Raw genomic sequence first — 22,618 nt, 5'->3', positions numbered from 1 at the left:
GCCTGGCCCATACCCCTCATCTCTGAGAACTGCCATCCCCGCCAACCAGGAGTCTTCATGGCCACGTCTGAGCTCTGTGGCCTCACTGAGCCCTCACAGCACACTCCTCAACAGAGCTGACTGTGCCTGGGACATTTGACCAGCTAGCCTGGGCAGATCCCCCTTCCTGAGGATTTGGCTTTGAAGCTGCCTTTGTGGGTGGTCTGAACCGAGGACACAGGAGACAAAAATGGATTGGTAGTCACGAGTAGCTGGGAGCATGACAAGAAAGACAGAAGAGAGGAGGAAGGGTCCCCACCTCAGCCTCCCAAGTAGCGGGGACTACAGGCAGGTGCCACCATGCCCAGTCAGAGGTAATTTTGAAGAAATATTTTGAGTTTCTATTTGTATTAAAGAGAAAATATGTGATCGAGTCTTATATTTCCTTTTAGATGTTTTTCAAATATTGAGCTGGTGGTCTTTTAGAAACAGAACACCCACACCTCCTGCAATGCTCCCCAACGTGTGTGAGAGGGACAGGGTGAATGGGCACTGCCCGGACCAGAGGGTGGGCTGTGCAGCAGGGTGCCCAGGGCTATGGGAGGGAGACGCCTCTAAGGTACAGGACATGGGGGCTTTCCACTCTGGGGACAGCTGGACAGCTGCCCTTTCAACTGCTGGTGCAGCCCAGCCCGCCATCCCCTGGCACGGGCCACCGGGTTCAGCACTTGCCTCCATGCCTTCACTCGGCTGAGCCTAAGAAGAAAAGAAGCAAGCCTGGACCATTCCACCAGGCGCTTGGACAAAACAGCCTCCTTCACTTGACTTGCGATCCTTTCCCATTGCAAAAACTCACCTCGGTACCCAGCGGGACGTGGGCCCAGTAAGGAATTATCTTCTTCCTTCCTTCACATCCTGCCTGTGTCTATTTTACTCTAGCATTTTCTTTTACTCAATCAAAAATGAAATGGAACAAACCAAGCAATGGCTGGGTGGCAGTGGGGGTGGCGGTGGGCACTGCCACTGTGTGCCTACCCCTGTCCCCGGGGCCAGTCCTACCTTCCTTTGCAGATAAAGCCTTTTGGCTTTGGTGGCCGTAAGGGAAAACTCGTTTAAGACCAGGTTCTCCAGGGTGAGGAGACTGCTGTTCAGATGTTTGCAGAGCCACATTGCCTGAAGAAAGGAAAGAAGAAAAGAGCATTTTCATAAAAACAATAAATACACAAATAACTCCATTAAAATGCCCAGGTCCTTCCCTCTCCTACGGGAAAAGGTTGGCCATGGGAAAGCACAATTATTTCCAGCTGGAGGAAGGCCACCAAGGGAGACCCACCCAGAAAGTACCTGCCGGCCTAAGAGCCCTGCTCATAGCATCTCTTCTTCTACCAGCATAGACTTAAATCAAGTGGGAAGACCTGCAGGCGGGCTACGTTTTAGCTGCCCTTGACATGCTTTCCAAGCTCTGTGGACCATGAGTTTCATCTCAAGGAAGATTTAGAACAGGAACTTTGAGGACAGAACCTAAGGATGGGTAACAGCCCACACTCAGTATTCTTTTTTTTCTTAAAGATTGGGAGCTGGCATGTGCTGGTCAATGGGATGTTTAGTTCATTGATAATTACTCTATAGTCTGTAACAGAAGAGTAAATTTTAAGGAAGAATAATGAACTAAAACAATCTTGACACCAAAATTGTGCTGATGACCCTTCCAGCCTCGAGATGGTTCTGAAGGCCCTTCCAGGACCCAGGGCTGGTGTGAACCTTCATTCTTCCTGTTTCTGTTGCTGAGACAGAACCTCAGTGACAGCATTGGGAAGAAGCCCTTTTTGACTGTACATCGTCTTATCAGAACTGTGTGTCTCCAAAGGGCACTCAGGAGTGGGGACAGCAATTCACCAAAAGGCTTGCTGTTGAAACACCAGCTGCCGGGGCCTGACCTCAACAGGGACAAACTCGATCACTTCAACCATGTCGAGATGTGCCGAAAGCAAGCCTCTGCCCTCTGAATCTGCTCTGCCCGGGAGATTCCTACCAGGGACCAGAGAAGAGCTAGGACAGGACGAATTCAAATGTCAAAGACAAAAGGAGAGCCTCCCACTGAGCAACCAGACTCTTCCAGAAAAGCGAGTTCAACGAGCTTGTCTGTCTAAATGCAGAATCTGTCATTCTCACTCCCAATGTCAGAATTACCTGGTGAGTGTGTTCTAACTACTAGTTTTTCGGGGCTCTGCTCCAGGAGATTCTGATGAGGTTGGTCTGCAGGGGACTCCAGGAACCTGCATTTTTCATAGCACCCTGGAAATGCCAATGATCAGCAGGTCTGGGAGTCCCTGGCTTCTAATTGTGAAACAGCAAAATGGTTGGACTCAGGTGGGTTAAATGCAGAAACACATGGAACCCTACAGTCTGATATGGAGGAATCAAATAGAAAAACTATAGACCAACAGGATGAGCAGATGGACAGATGAGTAGACAAGCTATACTAACTCCAAAAGCATAGCCCATGCAGGTTAGTTGAGGCAAGGATCAGTCATTTTAACTCCTTTTCAGAAGAAAGCAAGGTGCCAGTTAAACAGGGGAACAGCCTGCCCTATCCCATCCATGACACATGCTCACAGCGATTATATAGTCACGGAAGAAGGGTTTGCTGATGTTTACCGACCAGGTTTTTAAAAGGTAAAAAGGGTCTCATCTTGGATGAATGAAACTTTAACACGTTTCTGGCACTTAAAAATGGACTTTAGGCCGGGTACAGTGGCTCATGCCTGTAATTCCAGCACTCTGGAAGGCCGAGGCAGGCGGATCACGAGGTCAAGAGATTGAGACCGTCCTGGCCAACATGGTGAAACACTGTCTCTACTGAAAATACAAAAATTAGCTGGGTGTGGTGGCACACGCCTGTAGTCCCAGCTACTCAGGAGGCGGAGGCAGAAGAATCGCTGGAACCCAGGAGGAGAAGGTCACAGTGAGCTAAGATCGCGCCACTGCACTCCAGCCTAGCGACAGAGCGAGACTCCGTCACAAAAAATAAAAATAAAAAAATAAAAAGTAAAAAGGGTTCCATCTCAGATGAATGAAATTTTAACACATTTTTGGCACTTAAAAGTAGACCTTAGGCCAGGCGTGGTGGCTCACGTCTGTAATCCCAGCTCTTTGGGAGGCTGAGGTGGGCAGATCACCTGAGGTCAGTTCAATACCAGCCTGGACAACATGATGAAGCCCCATCTCTACTAAAAATACATAAATTCACTGGGTGTGGTGGTGCACGCCTGTAGTCCCAGCTAGTCGGGAGGTTGAGGCATGAGAATCGCTTGAACCTAGGAGGCAGAGGTTGCAGTGAGCCCAGATTGCACCACTGTACTCCAGCCTGTGTGACACAGTGAGACTGTCTGAAAAAACAAAAAAGGACCTTAAAGATTGAATGTCCTAGAGGCATTCACTGTCTAGAAAATGGCATTCACTGTCCAGAAACTGGTGGTATGTGAAAAAGGGTGGGCGAGGTGGGCCCAGGCATTGCTGTATCTTCAAAGATGCATTTTCTTTAAAATGGGGAGAGAACAAAGCAAATATGGCAACATGTTAAATTTGTATAACATCTGGGGGTTGGGTACATGAATATCGATGATATAGTTTGCTGTCCTTTTCTGACTCTTTTAAATATTTCACAATTAAAATGTTCAGAGTGAATCTTAAGATTCCAAGTCAAAGTCTGTGAAATGTGTGTACTGTTGGACCCAGCACTTCTACTTCTGGAAATGCATCCTAAGGACATAACGAACCATGAGCAAGGAGAGCGTGTACGCGGGCAAGAAAAAGCCCACAGAGGTGTCTCCAAGCAGGTTAAAGGAATGCTCATCTGTGGATCTCTGGATGGTCGGGGAATTCTATTTTTGGTCTTTTGTAGTTTCTAGGTTTTCTGCTACAAATACACACTACCTTTTGTAATAAGAAAATAAGGAGGAGGAGAAGGAAAAGAAGCAAAGCTCAGTTATGCTGCAAATTCATGGAGGTGCAGTCTCATACCAGCTCTGGAGGATAAATGAGATATTACAGCATCACAACACTTAATATGATACACTTACTATCGTCGTTTTCCCCGAGGCAGGTGGACCTAATATTACAATCCTGGGCACTGTGGAATAAAAAGATTTGAATGTCACCACTCAACATGACAAGCAGCCTCCCAGGTCTGCGGTACTCGGGGTGTACTCATTTCTTTCCTCCCCAGATTTCATTTTCTGCCAGTGACACGGCCATTTGTAACCCAGCAGCTCAGAGACACTCTTGCCGTGGAACGCATTCTCTGTGTTTAGAGAGGTAAGTGATCACCGAGATGGTTTATTCTTCTACCTCCAAGGGGACATGGACACAGTAACTTGTTTACCAAACTCATAAATATCAAGAACAATTGGGATTTCAAACACCATAAAGCATTTTAAACAGGGATTTTGTCTCCAGTCGCTCTCTCCAATAAGGCTGTAATTTATGCAAATCGACCTTCAGAAGCTTTTCTTTATGTTTATGCCTTTTTATTTAGCAAATTGTATTCCCCACGATTTTACAGAGGGAAGTAATGGGGAAAGCCCACTACTTCCCTCTGTATGGGGAAGTGTATGGGCCAGATTTCTAAAACCTGAGAAAGGAAAGTCTGCTTTCAAAGATGGACTTTATGCAAATGGAAAACACTGGCAGCTTGTTTGATTTGAGTCCTGGCTGGTTTTGGTCTCACAGAATTCCCAACCCAGGCTACTGACAAGAGTGTGATATGAACCAAGGGCTCCTGAACCTGTGACCGAGAGTCTGGGCTCACCCGGCAGGTGAAGCTCTGGTGGCAGACCCAGGCCCTGGCCATCACGGAAGCTGAGGAGGCATTTTCAGCTTCTGGGGTGGGAGCCAGGGCAGAGATTCAGCAGCCCTTTCTCTGTTCTAGGCCTGTAACCTGGGGCAAGGCTTCCCAGGGCCCTCCCCATGGGGAGAGAAGCCACTGCAGGTGGAAAAACGGCTTGCAGGACAAGTCTGGAAACAAGGTGGCTTTGAGAACACGTGGTCAGGTGAGAGGATGAGGTGAGACAGAGCTAGAGTGGCTGCTGGCGACGGGAAAAGAGCTGACTGGCATGGGGAGAAGGGTGCTGGAAGGCATCACCCTGGGTTGAAATGAAGGGAACAGCAGTGGGGTCTGGACAGATGCATCCACACTGCCTGCCTGCTCAACACCATCTTGACTGGGCCAGCTGTCCCTCTCCTCGTGGGGAGCCGGTAACCTTGGCCTGGCCCCTGACCCAAGGCGACAGATGAACGGATGTCCACTGCAACTCGCATGAGCCTCTAACGTCTGCATGAGAGCCTGTTCTGGCTGGGCTTCCGGGAGGGAATCTCGTCTCAGCAGAGGAGAGAGGTGTATGGCCTTCTAGTTTGGGGGCAGACACAGAAAAGGAACTAGACAGTGTCCTTTTGGCCAGCAATGTAATGGTTAGCACATCTACACCCAGCTGGCTGCTTGGGTTTAAAGAGATCTTTGCCCAAAATCATGGCACCTTCTCATTTTTGGAGGAAGTCAAGGTAACTCACTGAATGATCCTCTCCTCTAACCTCAGAAGCTGTGGACCTTCTTATTCTCCCTATGGCTGTTCCTTCCACGTTCCTGCCTTGCCACCTGTCATTTCCCATCAGGAACATCCTCCCTTCCCAGTGCCCAGCACCCCCAGCCTCCCACTCCCTCTCCCTCCCTGAGATCCTTGTTCTCGCTCCCTGTGGAGGCCCATGATCAAGTGGCGGGCTGCCGCAGCCTTCCACACTGGTGAATGTCAGCCCGCTACTGAGAAACAGGTGGAGTCGCTGTCCCCACAGAAAGAGAAGCTCCCAAGGGCAGAGACCGAGTCTTATCCTCCTGGATCACCCCCATGGCAGCCAGAACTGTGAGGAGCCACATACAGCAACCTTCAGGGCCACCTCCTTGGCTGTCCCCATCTCGTCCTATGGTCACCGTTTGTCACCTATGTCACCACCATTACTACTGCCTTACAGAGGGCCCCGTCTGCCAGTCAGCATGTTTGGGTACAAGTGCAAAAACTGGATGCAGCTCAAGAAGAAAAGGGGGTTGCCTGCTCACACCTGTAACCCCAGCACTTTGGGAGGCCGAGATGGATGGATCACTTGAGGTCAGGAGTTCGAAACCAGCCTGGTCAACATGGTGAAACCCCATTTCTACTGAAAATACAAAAAATTAGACAGGTGTGGTGGCACACACCTGTAATCCCAGCTACTCTGGAGGCTGACACAGGAGAATCACTTGAACCTGGGAGGTGGAAGTTGCAGTGAGCCGAGATTGCGCCACTGCACTCCAGCCTGGGCAACACAGCAAGACTCCGTTTCAAAATATCTATATCTATCTCTCCATCCCAGCGTGGCTCACAGAGTCCTACACAGGCTGGGAAGCCAGGCCCTCAGGGCTACCCCACAGGAACAACACCCCAAGCAAGGCCACCCAATGGGCTGGGAAGACACCACAGAGTGCAGCCCATGCCCATGATGCTGCTGTCACATGTGGGCAGCATGCCGCCATCAACCACGCTGCCCTTCCACCCAGGAAGCAGGCCCTGCGGAGCTGCCAGGTAGTGCTCCGGGCCCTGCCTGTGACTCTGAGTCTGGACTCCCCTGGCAGGTGAAGCACTGGTAGCGGGCCCAGCCCTGACTGTCATGGAAGCTGGGAAGGTGTTTTTAGCTTCTGGGGTGGGAGCCAGGGTGGGCATTCAGCGGCCCTTTCTCTGTTCTAGGCCTAGGGCCTGGGGCAAGGCCTCCCAGGGCCCTCCCTGTGGGTGACAGAAGCCATCATAGGAAACAGTGTGGGAAACACTGCTTGCAGGACAAGTGCGGAAACGAGGTGGCTTTGAGGACACATGGTCAGGTGAGAGGATGAGGCGAGATGGGAGCCAGGGTGCCATGGGAGGTTTGTGGGGAGGGGTGGCAGGGAGGGTGGTCAAGGGTGGAGGATCCTTGGGCCATGAGGCAGAGCTCTCACTTGGACCATGGGGAGAGCGCCTGCTTGGCCAAAGTCAGATGAGGGAGCAGTGGGGAAGCTGGGTCTGCTCAAAGTCAGATGAGGGAGCAGTGGAGAACCTGGGTCCGCTCATGCACCATCGCCTGCTGCCTCTCCGGGGCTCTGACCACAGGCCCTGCTGAAGCTCCTCCAGACACAGACGAGACCCAACAGGGCTCAGGGCGCACAGAGCCCGAGGAGTGGGGAGATGCAGCTCGGCAAGGGCCTTTGGGGAGCAAACCTGACTCCTGAGTCACACATTCGCCTGAGAGTTCCCGGGCAGGGGAAACCCTCCCCTTCCAGGTTCCTGTAAGTGGCACCCAAATGGTACACATCTATGAACAGACTTTAAAAGGGGAACATCCACGGCCTTTCTCCCCACCTAATTTCTCCCACACATTTATGTGATTAATTTCAGTTTCTTAAAATCTAACACCTTGAAACTCCAGCCCTGCTCATGAGTAATTATTTATAAACAGTGTCATAAAAGGCTGCTTGACTGCCAAGAGTAATCAACTTCTTCCAACCACTTCAAAGGAAATCAAAAAACCTTTCCATCCACAGATCCTTTTGAGGTTTAACTAGGAGCATGATTTAAAATTCACAAGAAAACCCTTAGGTATTGGAGCTCTAATACACAGCTTTCTTGGACAAACGTTTGATAAAAAACGAAACATACCATTATATACACCATCGCCTGCTTTAATATTGCCCAGGGCTACTGTAAATGCTCACTTTGTACTAAATCTGCTTTTCTGGCGGCGAAGGGGCTGCCAGCCCATGTACCGGGGCTCTCTCTGCTCCCTCGTGTGCTCGCTCACCGGGATGAGCCCGGGGCCTTCTTTCCCTCTACACCAGTCACCGGGCATGTCACTGTGTGTGGCAGTTAACCCCAGGCCCAGGAAGAGGAAGGGCTGAGGTCCTACCTACCACAGGCCGCTGTATGGCTGGAAGGGGGCACAATGATCTGACACACCAGCCCAGGGGAATAAAACACACATTGGATGTCACGGGCCCCTCCAAGCCTCCCGCACTCTTCTAGGACGCATGAGGATTGGGCTTAGCTGATTCGAGGCTTCTCCCACTCCTAGAAAAGTCACCAAGGCGGCCGGGCGCAGTGGCTCATGACTGGTAATCCCAGAACTTTGGGAGGCCAAGGTGGGTGGATCATCTGAGGTCAGGAGTTTGAGACCAGCCTGGCCAACATGGTGAAACCCCGTCTCTACTAAAAATACAAAAGTTAGCTGGGCATGGTGGCGGGTGCCTGTAATCCCAGCTAGTCAGGAGGCTGAGGCAGAAGAATCGCTTGAACCTGGGAGGCGGAGGTTGCAGTGAGCCGAGATTGCGCCATTGCATTCCAGTCTGGGCGACAGAGTGAGACTCCGTCTCCAAAACAAACAAAAAACAGAAAAAGAAAAGAAAAGTCACTAAGGCAGGGTAGTCTCCCTTCCTCCTTCCCATTTTTGCTCCACAAGCGTGGGCAGAGAGAGAGAAACCCATGGGTATCACTCTCTCCTTTCCATTTCAGTGGTTGGGACTTGAGCCAAAGGACAAAATGTTCCAACATCCGTAAAAGCTGCCAGCTGAGGGCCTGCGGTGGAGTGCAGGGCTGTGGGAAACAAATGAACTCTCCAAAACAGTGGTTCCTGGGACCCAGCGACTCTACTTCCTGAGAGCATCTGGCCAAAAGCTGGACTCAGCTGTTCAGGAGGACAGACCCCCAGCTAGAGGCTGGCCCCCAGCTAGAGACTGCATGAGGCAGGTCTGGATCCAAGCCCCTGCTCGAGAACAACGGAGCAGGTGCAGTGCAAAGAAAGGAGCAAGGACTCCACGGAGGGAGCTTCGGGAAAGCCCCAGACCTTCGGATGAAGGGGAAAGGGGCACTAAGGAGGGTGGGAGGAGGAGACAAAGGGAGGGAGGCGGCAGCGGAGGTGGCTGTCCAGCCAACATCAACTACACTCCATCCAAACCAGAAAGATGATGTTTAAACTTTAAAATCCTGATGAAGTGGACAGTTTGACATTGAAAATTAAAGCTGCACACAGAGGAGTAAGATCAAAACAGAAAGAGATTATTGAATCTGCCTCAAATTTCTTGAAATTCAAGGCTCTTGAGTTTCTAGGCTGGGGAACTAGGTAAGCCTTGAAGTAGCGGTTTAAGAACACACAGGGCCGGGCATAGCGGCCCATGCCTGTAATCTCAGTGCTTTGGGAGGCCAAGGCAAGAGGATCGCTTGAGCCTAGGAGCAGGGACCAGCCTGGGCAACATAGTGAAACCCTGTCTCTACAAAAAAATTTTAAAATTAGCCAGGTGCAATAGCATGTACCTGTAGTCCCAGCTACTCAGGAGGCTGAGGCAGGAGGATCACTTGAGCCCAGGAGGTCAAGGCTATAGTGGGCTGTAATCACCCCACTGTACTCCAGTGTGAGCAACAGAGTGAGACCCTGTTTCTAAAAAGAAAAATAAGAGGGAGGAAAGAACAAAGAGAAGAACACAGGGCATGCCCCAAGCAGGATTTTCAAACTAACAGCAGAATACGTCAGTAGAACCTAATTTATGAGAGTTCAAGTGGTTACATTATTATCAAGCACTTTTTTTTTAGACAGAGTCTTACTATATCGCCCAAGTTGGAATGCAGTGGGTATTCAAGATGCAATTGTGGCACTGTGGTCTCGAACTCCTGGCCTCAAGCGATCCTCCTGTCTCAGCCTCCCAAGTAGCTGGAGCTACAGGTGCACTACCACACCCAGCTTTCAAGCACTTTTTGTTTTTGTTTTTTTAGATAGGGTCTCACTCTGTTGCCCAGGCTGGAGTGCGGTGGTGCGATTTCGGCTCACTGCAACCTCCACCCCCTGGGTTCAAGCGATTCTCCTGCCTCAGCCTCCTGAGTAGCTGGGATTACAGGTATGTGCCACCACGCCCAGTTAATTTTTGTATTTTGTTTTTGTTTTTGAGACAGAGTCTCACTCTGTCACCTAGGCTGAGGTGCAGCGGTGCGATCTCGGCTCACTGCAAGCTCCACCTCCCGGGTTCACACCATTCTCCTGCCTCAGCCTCCCCAGTAGCTGGGACTACAGGCACCCGCCACCACGCCTGGCTAATTTTTTTTTATTTTTAGTAGAGATGGGATTTCACCATGTTAGCCAGGATGGTCTCGATCTCCTGACCTCATGATCTGCTCACCTCGGCCTCCCAAAGTGCTGGGATTACAGGCATGAGCCACTGCCCCCAGCCAATTTTTGTATTTTTAGTAGAGATGGGGTTTCGCCATGTTGGCCAGGCTGGTAAGCACAATTTTTAATTTAGAAAAATCTATCAAGCTTTTTACTACTGGAAACTCGACATCGTATCCCTGGAAGCCGCTACCCATGGTGCATCAGGGATTTCCCATTCCTTCAGCCACCACTGACCAGACCAGAGTTTCACGGCTTCCATCTGGTTTAACCAAACATGTCCATTTCACAAATGAGGAAAGTAAGGCCAAAGACAGCCACGATCTCTCACGTCTCTGCATTTTAAGATGAGTGAGCTGCAGGGTACCTGACAGCGGGGAGGGAGGTGGGGGGTGGCAGGACAGAGGATTGTGCCGCACCGCACTCTTCACTCGCTCTTGGTTGACTTTTAGTCTGACTTTGTTTTTGCTTTACTTTTACTTTAGCTTTTACTTGGCTCTTACTTCACTTTTACTTTGTGTTTCCTTCTGCTTTGCTTTCCCTTTGCTGTCCATCCTTTCTCTGGTGGCGGGGTGAGATAGCTGCGTGGGGGCAGAGCTGCTGTCCGCAGCCCTGGAATAACAGAGCTTAGCAACACCCAAGCTCCCAGCACCCACTCGGCCTCAGGGTGGGGGCGGGGGCGAATGCAGGAACTTCTTCCTCTGGCAGATGGAGCCAGTGGGGCCTGGGGGTGAGCCTAGGTCTGCAGCAGTAAGGGCCACGCAGGAGGGCAGGGTAGGCTTAACTCCCACCCTAAGAGCAGGTGAATCTGGAGAGACAGAACCTCCCACCTGGGCCATGTAATAAACAGCCAACCAGAGAAAGACAGTCTCTAAGAGTCACTGCAGGGCAGAGTAAACTGCACCAGGAAGGTGGGGTTGGGGAGAAGGCAAATCGGACATGAGGAAAGGGGTCCCGAGGCCACCCCAGCACCACACCACCCACGCCTGGGCACACAGGACTCTCAGTCAACATCCGCTGAACAAGGGAACGTCCAGTGAATCAGCCATTTGCACCTAACCAGAGGCTCAGAAAAGGGACTCTTTGTTGGCCCTTTGTGGGGTCTCTCTTTGAACCTGCCTGCCTAGGTCCATGCAATGGCATCGGGAGCCAAGACTCCCTTCCTCTGCTGCTCCGCAGCCAGACCTGGATGCGCCAGGACCTGCATGCAGGGCACGAGGAAAAGGCTTGGAACCTCCTCTCTCACTTTTTTTTTTTTTCTTTTAACTACCTAGTGTCATTTCTCACCTTGGGCCTTCTGAACCTCCACACAGGGCATCTCTGGCCTCTGTCCTCAGCTGCACCAAGTGCTAATTTCACGGGTGCGCTGGTAGCTCCTTCAAAGCAGCTAATTCCCCAATGAAAGAAACATAAAAGCTCCAAGACATCAGTCCTACCCAACAGCCCACACAGGACAGGACAGACCCTCCACTTGGCAAAGGGACCATGGAGTCGAGTGAGGGGCCTTCCTTGTGTGAGTGCCTCCCTCCTCCCCGCTCCTGTGCTCTGGCCTTAGGTCGGCTGACCTGCACTGGCCAACTGCAAAGGTTTGGGGAGCTCAGAAACTCATTAACACGCTCTGATAATGAGACCGTCAGAAAAGCCCAAGAGCTTGCCTGTCTAGGTAGACCAGAGACCAAACTTACACCTGACAAGTGGAGTGATCAGAGAGCTGAAACCCAACAGGCGACATCAGCTAGGGCAGGCGAAAGCATTAATAATTGATTCCATGGGTCATTCTGGGGTTTTCATTTTAGTAACTTGGCAAGAGAATTTTTATAAGTTGTGCTCCAAAAGAAATTAAGGCATTTTTCAATGAACCACCACCTCAAGTTGTCGAAACCCCTCCCTTCTGACCTCCCTTCAGACACAGGTAGGACAGGACAGTGCTCAGCTATTCTCGGGGTGGGGCAGGATCCCTGGAGAGGATGAGGAGAAGAAGGAGGAGACAGAGGATGAGGAGAAGAAGGAGGAGACAGAGGAGTCAGGAAAGAAGGGGAAGGAGGAGGTGAGGGGAAGATGGGGAGGGGAAGAGCCCCAGCCAGTGCTCACCATTGTCGTTGTCTTTATGCAAGTGCTGGATCATGAAGGGGATGGGGTCCTCAGGCTGATGGATCAGGAGTTGCTCCAGCATGTTCTGTGGGTGCAGGGCAGACACCCAGGTGGTTAATACCTGCAGGGGCATCTGGTCACCATAGATACCAGCTACGGGGCCTGCTGTCTCCACTGCACCCCACCAAATGTGACTTCAACCTGGGACCCAGCCTCTGCCCCAGCTGGCATCTGCTTGGGTCCCCAGGAGCAGAGGCATGAGGGGGGCCACGTGGTACTGCTGCAGAGGCACCTGGGGGAGGCAGAAGTGGGGCACCCTGCCCCTGATTCAGAGCAGGCAGTCCAGGGCTCTCTCCCCTGGGGTTCTCTGGGCTTCCCAGACGAGCCTTCTCCAAGTTCTCAAGCATCACCGTTCCCCTCAGAGCCTTAGCGGATGCTGTCCCCTTAGCTAGGAAGCTTCTTCCTCATCCTCATCCTGGCTACCTTCTGCTCAGTCTCAGATCTCAATGGGAACATACTTTCTTGAGTATGTGCACTAGGCAAACATGTCAGATGCTCCTGCACCTGCCTGCGGGCATTGCCCTGTTCCATGCCTCACCCTGTTCCTACTCACCAGGCCACCATCCTCCCGGCAGGCCATGGGTTCTTTGGGCCTCCTTGCCTGCCTAGAGCCCTTGGCACCCCAATGCCTGGCAGTCATAGCAGATGGCCGGCGCAGATGTTTGCTGGGGAACATGACCATCACCACTCCATGTGTCCCTCCAGAATGGAACAGAATATTACCAGCCAGATTTCTAAATAGTCCTGGGATATTCTGGCCATTTCATCCAATCAGGCAAGCATATCAAGGGAAAGCAGATTCTGGGGTTGCACAATCCTAGGCACAGAAATGAGGAAGAGCTCACAGCAGCTGTGCTGCCGCAATAAGGGGCATCCTTCAGCCCCAGGGACAAGGAGGGAAGGGCTGTAGCCCTCTTGGAGTGAAGGGAGTGTGAGGCAGGAAAAAGAGCACCGAGCCGTGAGAAGTCTTGGTTCCAGCCCCACTGTATCTCCCCAGCAAGTCCCTTCCCTTCTCTGGGCCTCAGCTTCTCCGCCTGTTCAGTAGCACAGCTGGAGTGAACTCACGTTTGTATACCACTGGTGTGATGGAATGAGATGATTTTTGATGGTTCACACATAAATATTTTACATTTCATGTTTAAATCATTGTGTATTTAACATATTGGAAAAATAAGTACATCAAATCAATAATTTCAAGGATATTACTTAGGATGAGGCAAAAGCGGCTATTTAATTTTTTTAAAGGTGAGTTGATTAGAACAAGTGATTAGTTTAAATGGAGGTGCATTAGTGGTTATGCAGATCTGTCCATGTGATATAACTGCACAGAACTGTATGCACAACAAAAACATCAATGCAGGTGAAAATGGAGGAAATCCAAATAAGGCCTACAGTTCAGGTAACCCTCTTGTACCAATGCCAGTTTCCTGGTTTCGACAATGTGCTACAGTTATGTTAGATGTTATCACTGGGGCAATGGGGGAGGGGAGACCAGAAATCCATACTATTTTTTAACTTCCTGTGAATCTAAAATTATTTTAAAGTCAAAAGTATAAAAAATGGAAATGGTCAAAACCATGGAGGGAATACACAGATGACTAAGGACTGGAAATATTGGACTGAAAGCTTTCTTGTTGGGAGGCAGAGGCAGAAGGACTGTTTGAGCCCAGGAGTTCAAGACCAGTCCGGGCAACATAGCAAGACCTCGTCTCTACTAAAATTAAAAAAAAAGATTAGCCAGGTATGGTGGCCTGCACCTGTAGTTTCAGCTACTCTGGAGGGGCTGAGGCAGAAGGATTGCTTGAGCCTAGGAGTTCAAGGCTGCCGTAAGCCATAACTGCATCACTGCACTCCAGCCTGGGCAACAGTGCAAGACCCTGTTTCAAAATCAGGAAAAGCTTTCCTGGGCAACTCCTCCAACAATCACTGTGGAAAACACACCAGGTTCTCTAGAGCAGACAGCAGGGCTCCAGATGCTCCCCCATCCTGCCCTGACCTGCTGACTTCTAACCCAGCTAGCTATTTTATTTGTGATTGGCCACTCAAGCAGTTTTCGGAATCTCTTGCTCTCCCTCTATCAGTTAAAACTTTCCAAGGGGAATGTGTTTGATGGAGGTACAGACACGGGTTTCTTTGTCTGGGCTCAGCTATCTAGTGTGCAGGGCAGAGTCTCAAATGACCACAGACACCACTATGCCCTCCATGCCATGCCCCTGGGGACGGGGTGTACCCTGGTGAGCAGACAAATGTTCTGGAAACTGAGCTCCAGCTTCCCTTTGCCTCCCAGAACCTTTGAGTGGCTGAGAGTTCATCCCCTCCAGCTCCTGAAAGCCTTGACCTCCACCAAGTGCAGAAGGGAAAACTGGGGCCCTGGCGGGGGCGGGGCCCCGCCCAAAGTCACACGGTGAGCTAGGGGCCCAGTCAGGCCTGGAGCCAGGATGAGAGCTTCGGAGCTGCAGGGGACGTCCGGCCCTGAGGGGGAGGGACCAGGGTGGGAGACGCTGCTGTCCCCGAGGCAGTCTTCTCCGAGGATGGAGATGCCAGCTTGAACTCGGACAATGCCCACCTCAGAAACCTGGGCCGAGAGGCTCCCCACAAATTCGACAGATGGGAACTGTCAGAGCCAGGAGAGCCCCTAGGAGACCACCTCTTCCAAGCTGGCATTTCACAGGTGGGGAAACCGAGACAAGGAAAGGACTGGTTCCAGATCTTAAGGCACCAGGACCAAATCTCGGCTCAAGTGGCCCCCTTCCTCCCTCTGGGTCCGCCTGAGGCAAACCCTGGCAGGGCCAGGGGCGTCCCCAGCTCGAGGGCCCCCTCGGGGTCACGGCGACACACGAATCGGACACCTCGAGTTGGGCTGCTTCGTGGGCGCATGACTCGGCCCCAGCTACGGGTCCCGGCCGCGCACCCGACGTCGCGGTGGAGGCTCCCGAGCCGCCGCCAGCGTCGCGACAGGCAGGGGTGTCCGGTCACCTGCATCAACTCGAAGATGTGGTTCTCCTCCCCGTACTGGGGCATCTCGGGGGGAATACGGTGCGGGGCGCTGGCCGAGTCCATGCAGCAGTCGCGGCGCGCCGCTCCCTAGTAACCGCGTCGCCAGGGCCGCCGCGCCGTTGCGTCATCAGCACGCGCCGCAGCCCCGCCCTGCAGGCTCCGCGCCGGGCCCAGATCCCCGAGCCTCGGTCGCGCGGGTCGCCCCCGCCCCGACCTCTTCGGCTGACGCGCTCTGCGGCTCGGGCAAGTTCTTTCCCTCACCCCGACCTCTCTTTCCCCATTTGCGCATCTTAGCGGGAGACACCCTCAGGTGGCTTCCAGCTGGGTCTCCTCGTATCTGAGACCCTCGACGAAACCCAGAAGGGGCAGGTCGGCCCTCCGAGGCGGACCCTGCTTCTGGTTCTGTCAGTGCTCCCTGGCCCCCGCTCCTTGTGCCTCAGTTTCCCCATCCTTAAAATAGAGATGCGGGAATAAATGTGGGGGAGGGTGTTTGAAGAGGGAGGGGCGTCTATGGGATGGGCCGGAGGTTCGAGGATCGGGTTGAAATCCTCAGCCCAACTCCTAGCGTCGAGCCCGGGTAGACCCCACCTCCGGCTCCCCGGCTCTGGCCCAGCCGCCACGTGACCCGATTGCTATGGCACCGGCGGTAACAATCAGGCCCGCGGCCCCGCCCCTTCTCGCCCGACCTCCCCACCCACCCTCGCCTCCCAAGACCTGGGACGGGCCTCCCCAACCCTCCGGGGCACCGACACTCACGGAGTGACTTCAGCTTCTGGGTGCTCCGTGGAGCGAAGAGCGCTCTAGGACAAGCAAGGGTAAACAGCGATGACCGTGGGTGGGCCCACTCAGACCCCATCCCGGCCTCTGGGTCAGAAACTGGAAGCTGGGGTGGAGGATGGAAAGATGGAGGGGTCCGGAGGATGGAGGGGCCTGCATAGCTGTCTGGGTGGGTGACGAGGGGAAGGTTCGCGCTGGAGATGGAGCTTTTCGAGTCGTGTGAATTCCCAGTGGTACGGGGCAGCTTGATATTTTATTAGTCGCAACACTGAATAGGGAGCTCTAGCTCTTGTCTGTTGCCATTAACAGTAGGAACTGTAAGAGTTTGTTGAACTCTTAACTTTGTGCTCTCGGCGAAACTCTGTTGTCTCTGTACCTTATGGAGAGGGAAAATGGCACAGTCAGTGCAGACAGCCCCAGATTCCAGTCTTGGCTCCACTTCTTACTGTGTGAGCTTGGCAAACTCTTTACTTGCTCCGTGCCTCACTTTCCTCGCCTGTGAAGCAGGAACTGCTGAAGGATTTCAGGAGCTAATGTATTGGAGAGTAACTGGCATGCAGTAAGCACACAATATATGGAGCTACTATTAGTAGTAGTATTTCATTTAATCGTTCCAACAACCCTGTGAAATGGGCACCTTCATTCCCATTTTACAGATGAGAAATTGGAGGATTAGAACAATGAGGAGTGGTTGGCTGGGTAACTTTGGGCGAGTCACTTCCCCTTTCTGGGCTTCTTTCCTCATCAGTTGTTGATCATACAGCCTTAGAACCAGACGGCCTCTTGAAGAAGAGGCTAATCCAAACTCTCTCATTTGACAGATGAATAAATTGAGGCCCAGAAAAGGGAGAAATCTTGGCTAGGGTCACTGATTAAATCGGGCAGAGCCAGGGCATGAACTCCACATACAGGCTCCAGCTAAAGCCTTTTTCTACCAGCCACCAGCCCAGAGACGTGCCCAATGTAAAAGCCAGCACTGTTGCCTCCTCACCTCCAAACCGCTTCCTCAAAGCGTGCACACCTTGGTAGGCTTGTCAAACCCAACTGTAAAGATAGCTGGGGAAGAAAAGGAAGCTGCCTCCTCCTGAACAAAGTACACAACAGCCATGCCTGCCATTTGCACTGGAGAGCTTTGGTTTGCTTCCTGGACATTTCTGAAATGACTTGCCTTTCTCCTCATTTATTTTAAGCCCTAGGCGCTTTTCCTACCATGATTTAATCTTCTTTACCAGCCTGGAAAAATACAAATCCATTAAAGCCTAAAACCTATGGGTAATCATTTTTTTCCTCCCTCCTCCCCCAGATCGAGAAGTGCCCATACCCTGTGCCTTTCATCCACACTAATTTGGCTGCAGTGGCTCTCGTTCAAGGGACGATCACTTCGGATAGCTTATTACAGCTCCTCTCATGACATTCCTGGCATGCATGTCACAAGTTGCTAGCATCAAGAACGGAGTCAGTTTTGCTCTCAGCGGCTCTTGGGGCCACCAGCCAAGGTAGTGCTGTATCCCTGGAGAACCTGACAACCCCAGGAAGCCCCAAGAGGGTGACAGGGAGCTGGGCACATAAAGGGCAGCCCCCTGAATGTTTAGTCCTCCTTGCTTTGGGTCAAGGAAAAGGGAAAGTCTAGTGGTCATGGCAGTGAGGCCTAGGGCTAGGACTCTAGTCAGTGGCTGAACCCTGGAGACGTCAGGCAGCTCTTCAGGCCCTTCGCATTCCCTATCCTCACCTCCACAGTCAGTCTGATGTCTGGTGTGTTTGTCTCTAAGTACTACCAAGGAGAAGGGGAGGAGGAAGGAGGAAGGGAGGAAGAAGGGAGGGATCCAAGTGAAGAGCCCAGACTTTATAAAGCCAGGCAGAGCTGAGCAGGAAGTCCTGACTTGCCCATTCCTTATCTGGCCTCAGTTTCCTAATCTATCCTGTGAGGATAACCATGGTACCTGGCTCTAAGGCCGTGGTGAGGACTTGAGCTAACATGTCCTAGAGCCGCATCCCATGACCCACGCTGTTCTTAGGAGGACTGGAGTGAGCCACCCTTCTTCAGGCCAGGATCTCCTTGAGGGCTGGAGCACAGCCCCAGCTGTCCCAGCACCGTACCCACCCTCCTCCTGCAAATGCCCCTCCAGCAGACAGTGGCCCTTCGTTCTCCAGGTTCCCACCTGCTTCCCTGCTTTATTTCCTCCTTATCTAAAATGCTGTTCATTTCGCTCTTCCGCATGGTCTGCCTTCCCCTGTGACAGACGAGCTCCTCCAGGGCGGGGAGTCTTGTTGGACACCCCAGCACCTGAATAGTGCCTGGCACACAGTGGGAACGCACAAGTGAATGAATGCATGAAGTGCTTTTCACCCCCTTGGCTTAGAAGCCTTCTGCTGTTCTTTCAAATGCCTCACCTGACACTGGGGTCCCTCAGCCTGACCCTGTCCACTGTCCTCTTCTGCACAGTCCCACGTCCCCACACACCAACCTCCAGCCCAGGGTCCCACCCCCACTGCACACCTGTCTCACCTCTCCACAGCCTCCTCCTTCTCAAGTCCGGATCCAAACATCCCTTCCTCCGGGAGGTCAAGCCCTTAGCAGTTCCTGCTTCTTTTGAGGTACACACCATGCCTGTGATGGTGTCCCCTGCCATTGCACACACACACGCTTCAGCCACAGTCGCGTTGATGATTCTGATGATAGCACCACCACATTCCGGGCCCCATGGTCCACGCCGTACACCTCTGGTCTCGTGTCGGCTCACCCCAGGCTGGGAGGCTGCTGCACGCTGAGGCTTAGGGAAGATGGGCAGCTTGCCCAAGGTCAGCAAGAAGGGCTGGAGTCAGGATTTGAATCTAGGCCTCTGTGATTCCAGGGCTCCAGCTCCTCTCATGACATTCGTGGTGTGCATGTCACAAGTTGCTAGGATCAAGAACAGAGTCAGTTCCTCTCAACCTCTAACAGCCACAGCTCTCACCATGATGGGGGAAAAGCCAGGCCAAAAGGGCACATGCCCCTTCTCCCTGGAGCTCCACCTATGTGCTCTCTCTAACTTTCCTGGAGCTTCACCTTTGAGTCATTTGTAAGCCCTGGGCCAAGATTAGGGCAAGGCAAGTGATGCACTCTCAGCACAAAACTTAAGGGAATGCCAACAGTTCAATCACTGAGGTGGACATTTTTCAAGTTTTAATGCAATATTTTTAAAAAATCAAAAATAATGCCTAAAATCCATTTAGAGTAACATGTCAAAAATTTAAGTAAAGGTAGGCTCAGTATTACTGATTTCTCCTCTTGCCTCAGGTTTCAATATGGCAAGGTGCAGCAATCTTTTCTTTACAAATTCTGACGCTGCCAGCTCATGCTTCTAATCCCAGCACATTGGGAGGCTGAGGTGGGAGGATCGCTGGAGCCCAGGAGTTCGAGACCAGCCTGAGCAACATAGGGAGACCCCATCTCTACAAAAAAAAAAAAAAAGAAAGAAAGAAAACAAGTAGTCAGGCACGGTGGCACGTACCTGAGGTCCTAGCTACTCAAGAGGCTGAGGTGGAAGCCCAGGAGGTCAAGGTTGCAGTGAGTCATGATCACACCACCACACTCCAGCCTGCGTGAAAGAGCAAGACCCGTTCTTTAAAAAACGTTTTTGGGGCTGGGTACAGTGGCTCTTGCCTGTCATCCCAGCACTTTCGGAGGCTGAGAAAGGTGGTTCACTTGAGGCCAGGAGTTCAAGACCAGCCTAGCTGACATGGTGAAATTCCATCTCTACTAAAAATACAAAAAATAGCCAGGTGTAGTGGCACACACCTGTAATCCCAGCTACTCAAGATGTTTTTTTTTTTTTTCTTTTGGAGACACGGTCTCACTGTGTCACCCAGGTTGGAGTGCAATACTGCGATCATGGCTCACTGCAGCCTTGACCTCCTGGGTTCAAGCGATCCTCCTGCCTCAGCCTCCCAAAGTGCTGGGATTACAGGTGTGAGCCACTGTATCTGGTCTATTTTTATCCTGATTGCTGAGTTTTTTGGCACCTCCTTAAGTTTTGCACGGAGGCAAGTGCCTTCCTCATCTCGCCCTAGTTGGGCCTGGGTGAGCCGGACACCATGGGAGGCGCAACAGGAAACCACTGTGCGTGAGTCAGCGTGTCTGCTCCATGTGGTGGGGACCAGCCAAGGATGTGGCAGGTGTCAATAAACCATGGCAGGCGTCATAAACCCCCACCTCATTCCCCACCCTCAGCTCTCCTTTCCATAGGAGGTTGAGCTGGAAAGAGGATCCTGCCCTGCCTGCCCTGGCCCTGGCCCCAGCCCACCCCCAGGGGAGCTGCAGCTGCCCCTGTGTCTGCTGATAGTCACAGCCCTGTGGCTCTGCTGCAGAAGCATACTCTTGTCTTTCCAGGAGACCCGCTCAGTGGCTCTTAAGGTGGCTCCTCTAAGGCAGCCTTGCTGGCTTTTGGCTCCAGGGATAGAGGCTCTGTGGCTGGGCTCCATCTTGCTAAAGGGCCTCTTCCCCAGCCTCCTCCAAGTTCCCTGATTTACCACACCCATCATCTCGCAGAGGCCATCTCCTGGTCTGTTCCTGTGTTTCCTTTCATTCCTCTGATGTCGTCTCCCCCGCCTCTGTGGGTTTTTTTTGGGTTTTTTTGTTTGTTTATTTGTTTGTTTGTTTTTCGAGACAGGGTCTCACTGTGTCCCCCAGGCTGGAGTGCAGTACTGTGATCATGGCTCACTGCAGCCTTGACCACCTGGGTTCAAGCTGGACCCCCAGCTCCAGCCCTGCTCTGGACACAGCAGAAAGAAATATTTCCCAGCCTTGTCTTGTTCTCATTCCTATCCACCTGGGACCTGCTTGGAAGCTTGGAATGTGCCTTCCCTGCCCCAGTCCATGCTAAATGTTCTGGCCCCTTCCATCTCCAACATCTCCCTTGGACTGGACCTGACCTCAGCACAGCCTTCTCTGACCCCTGCTCATGTGGTGACACATTCGAGCCTGGACTTTGTTCTGGAGGCAGTGGAGGGGCAGCCGAGTGTGGCAGCACTGACGATGCTGGTTAGACATAAGGAAGCCTAGGACCCAGGGTGTCTTGGGCACAAATTTGCTGTGACACCCTGGGCAAAACCTTTCCCTCTGAGCCTCACTTTCCCTGTAGCAGCTCAAGGGAGTTTGTTTTCTGAGTCCCTTCCCGCTCTAATGTGATAGAAATCTGTGGTCTGGAGCATTTTGCACGCACTCAGCAAAATCGTGATGTCGTGGAGCACACACCCACAGACTCTTCTGCCCACAGGAGGATTGTAGATGCTCTGTGGACCACCCAAATCACAGCAGGGACAGTCTGTGAGGTGCCAAGAGAGAGCCCTCCCCACAGCCTCCATGTTACTGATCACGGCATTCCAGCAATTAGCAGGGTCAGAGAGCAGTCCACTAGCCACCAGCCCTGCCCTGAGAATGCGCAAACCTGAGACCAAGGCTCCTGCCCCCAGCCCAGAGCAGGCAGACTCACATCTTCTCAAACTAGACAGTCTAGTATTGATTCTTCTCCCCACTTAATTCATGGGAAGGAATTCCCAGACTTTCCCACCAATTGCAGAGCAGCAGATACTTTAAAATAATTTGATCCACACTGATAATCCCCTGGTTTTATATCCTGTGGTATATCCCTTGATCCCTGACACCACAGTGAGGGATTGGAGGCTGTGTGTGTGTACACACGTGCGTGTGTGTATGCATGTGCTTGTGTGTGCACATGTATGTGTGTGCGTGCGTGTACGTGTGTGCGTGCATGTGTGTAGATCCCACATCTGGAGAAACAGAACCAGAGAAACTCGGTCCACAGCTGATGGAAGAAGTCACATTTCATGGCAAAGAATGTGTTCATGGAGGGTAAATTTCGAGGTCAGGCTCAGCTCTGTCATGGACAGCCTAGGGGGTCCGGACAAGTGTGCAGCCTCCCAGGGCCGCGCTTTCTTCTGTGGGGAGGCGCTCACAGGTGCTCCAGTGAGAGTGACCTGACAGTCATTCCCTCCAGAGCTGGATCCGAGCACTGGGTCCCAGGACCTCATCACTACCCTCTTTCTCCCCACAGATTCCTCCTCTCCTGTAAATGACCACAGAGGAAGACAATGAATGAGGTGAAAGAATTGCTTCGCGGCATCGAGCAGAAGTACAAGCTCTTCCAGCAGCAGCAGCTCACCTTCACTGCCGCTCTGGAGCACTGCAGGGAGAACGCCCATGACAAGATCCGGCCCATCTCCAGCATCGGGCAGGTGGGGCTCCCGACCCCCACGCCAGCCGAGGGGCAACAAGCCCAGCCCCCTCTCATGAAAGATGAAACCACTGGGGCCCAGACAGGGGAAGCACATTTGTGCCAGAATCAGGACCCAGACCCAGAACCTAAATGGTGGAATGAGTCCTTCATTTGTTTCTCCACCAAATATGTAAGTGAATAACACAGCAGTTAAAGAGGCGGGCTTAAGACTCAGCCAGCTGGGGCTTACGTCCTACCTCTACCGTGTGCCACTGCTGTGGCCTCCGCCA

The 22,618-nt window shown here is 52.2% G+C and overlaps 2 protein-coding genes across 20 annotated transcripts in view; one reads left to right on the top strand and one right to left on the bottom strand.

Annotated features, from left to right (window-relative positions):
- The window catches only part of AK8 (adenylate kinase 8), a 158,420-nt gene extending 142,237 nt beyond the window's left edge, over positions 1 to 16,183 (bottom strand). For 2 of the 9 annotated variants that reach the window (XM_077967378.1, XM_077967374.1), the window contains exons 1-4: positions 16,093 to 16,183; positions 12,280 to 12,364; positions 4,062 to 4,111; positions 1,039 to 1,152 (exon numbers count right to left, since the gene is read on the bottom strand). Coding sequence is in view for 6 of the 9 variants with exons in the window: in XM_077967374.1 (XP_077823500.1) it covers positions 1,039 to 1,152; positions 4,062 to 4,111; positions 12,280 to 12,361 (246 nt within the window). In the remaining 3 variants the exon portion in view is untranslated. Of the gene's footprint in view, positions 1 to 1,038; positions 1,153 to 4,061; positions 4,112 to 12,279; positions 12,365 to 15,188; positions 15,429 to 16,092 lie in introns of those variants that run through there. The other 7 variants (XM_001104188.5, XM_077967377.1, XM_077967380.1 and 4 more) reach the window with 5 other exon arrangements.
- Positions 1 to 22,618, top strand: part of SPACA9 (sperm acrosome associated 9) — a 468,643-nt gene that overhangs the window by 440,391 nt on the left and 5,634 nt on the right. For 4 of the 11 annotated variants that reach the window (XM_077967398.1, XM_001104586.5, XM_077967397.1 and 1 more), the window contains exons 1-2: positions 15,476 to 16,151; positions 22,167 to 22,347. In XM_077967398.1, coding sequence (XP_077823524.1) covers positions 22,204 to 22,347 — 144 coding nt within the window. In that variant the 5' untranslated portion in view covers positions 15,476 to 16,151; positions 22,167 to 22,203. Of the gene's footprint in view, positions 1 to 15,475; positions 16,152 to 17,416; positions 17,610 to 22,166; positions 22,348 to 22,618 lie in introns of those variants that run through there. The other 7 variants (XM_028834683.2, XM_028834684.2, XM_015116482.3 and 4 more) reach the window with 4 other exon arrangements.

This window comes from Macaca mulatta, chromosome 15 (genome assembly GCF_049350105.2).
Source record: "Macaca mulatta isolate MMU2019108-1 chromosome 15, T2T-MMU8v2.0, whole genome shotgun sequence".
Taxonomy (NCBI): domain Eukaryota; kingdom Metazoa; phylum Chordata; class Mammalia; order Primates; family Cercopithecidae; genus Macaca; species Macaca mulatta.
This window is presented reverse-complemented; position numbering and strand designations above follow the sequence as displayed.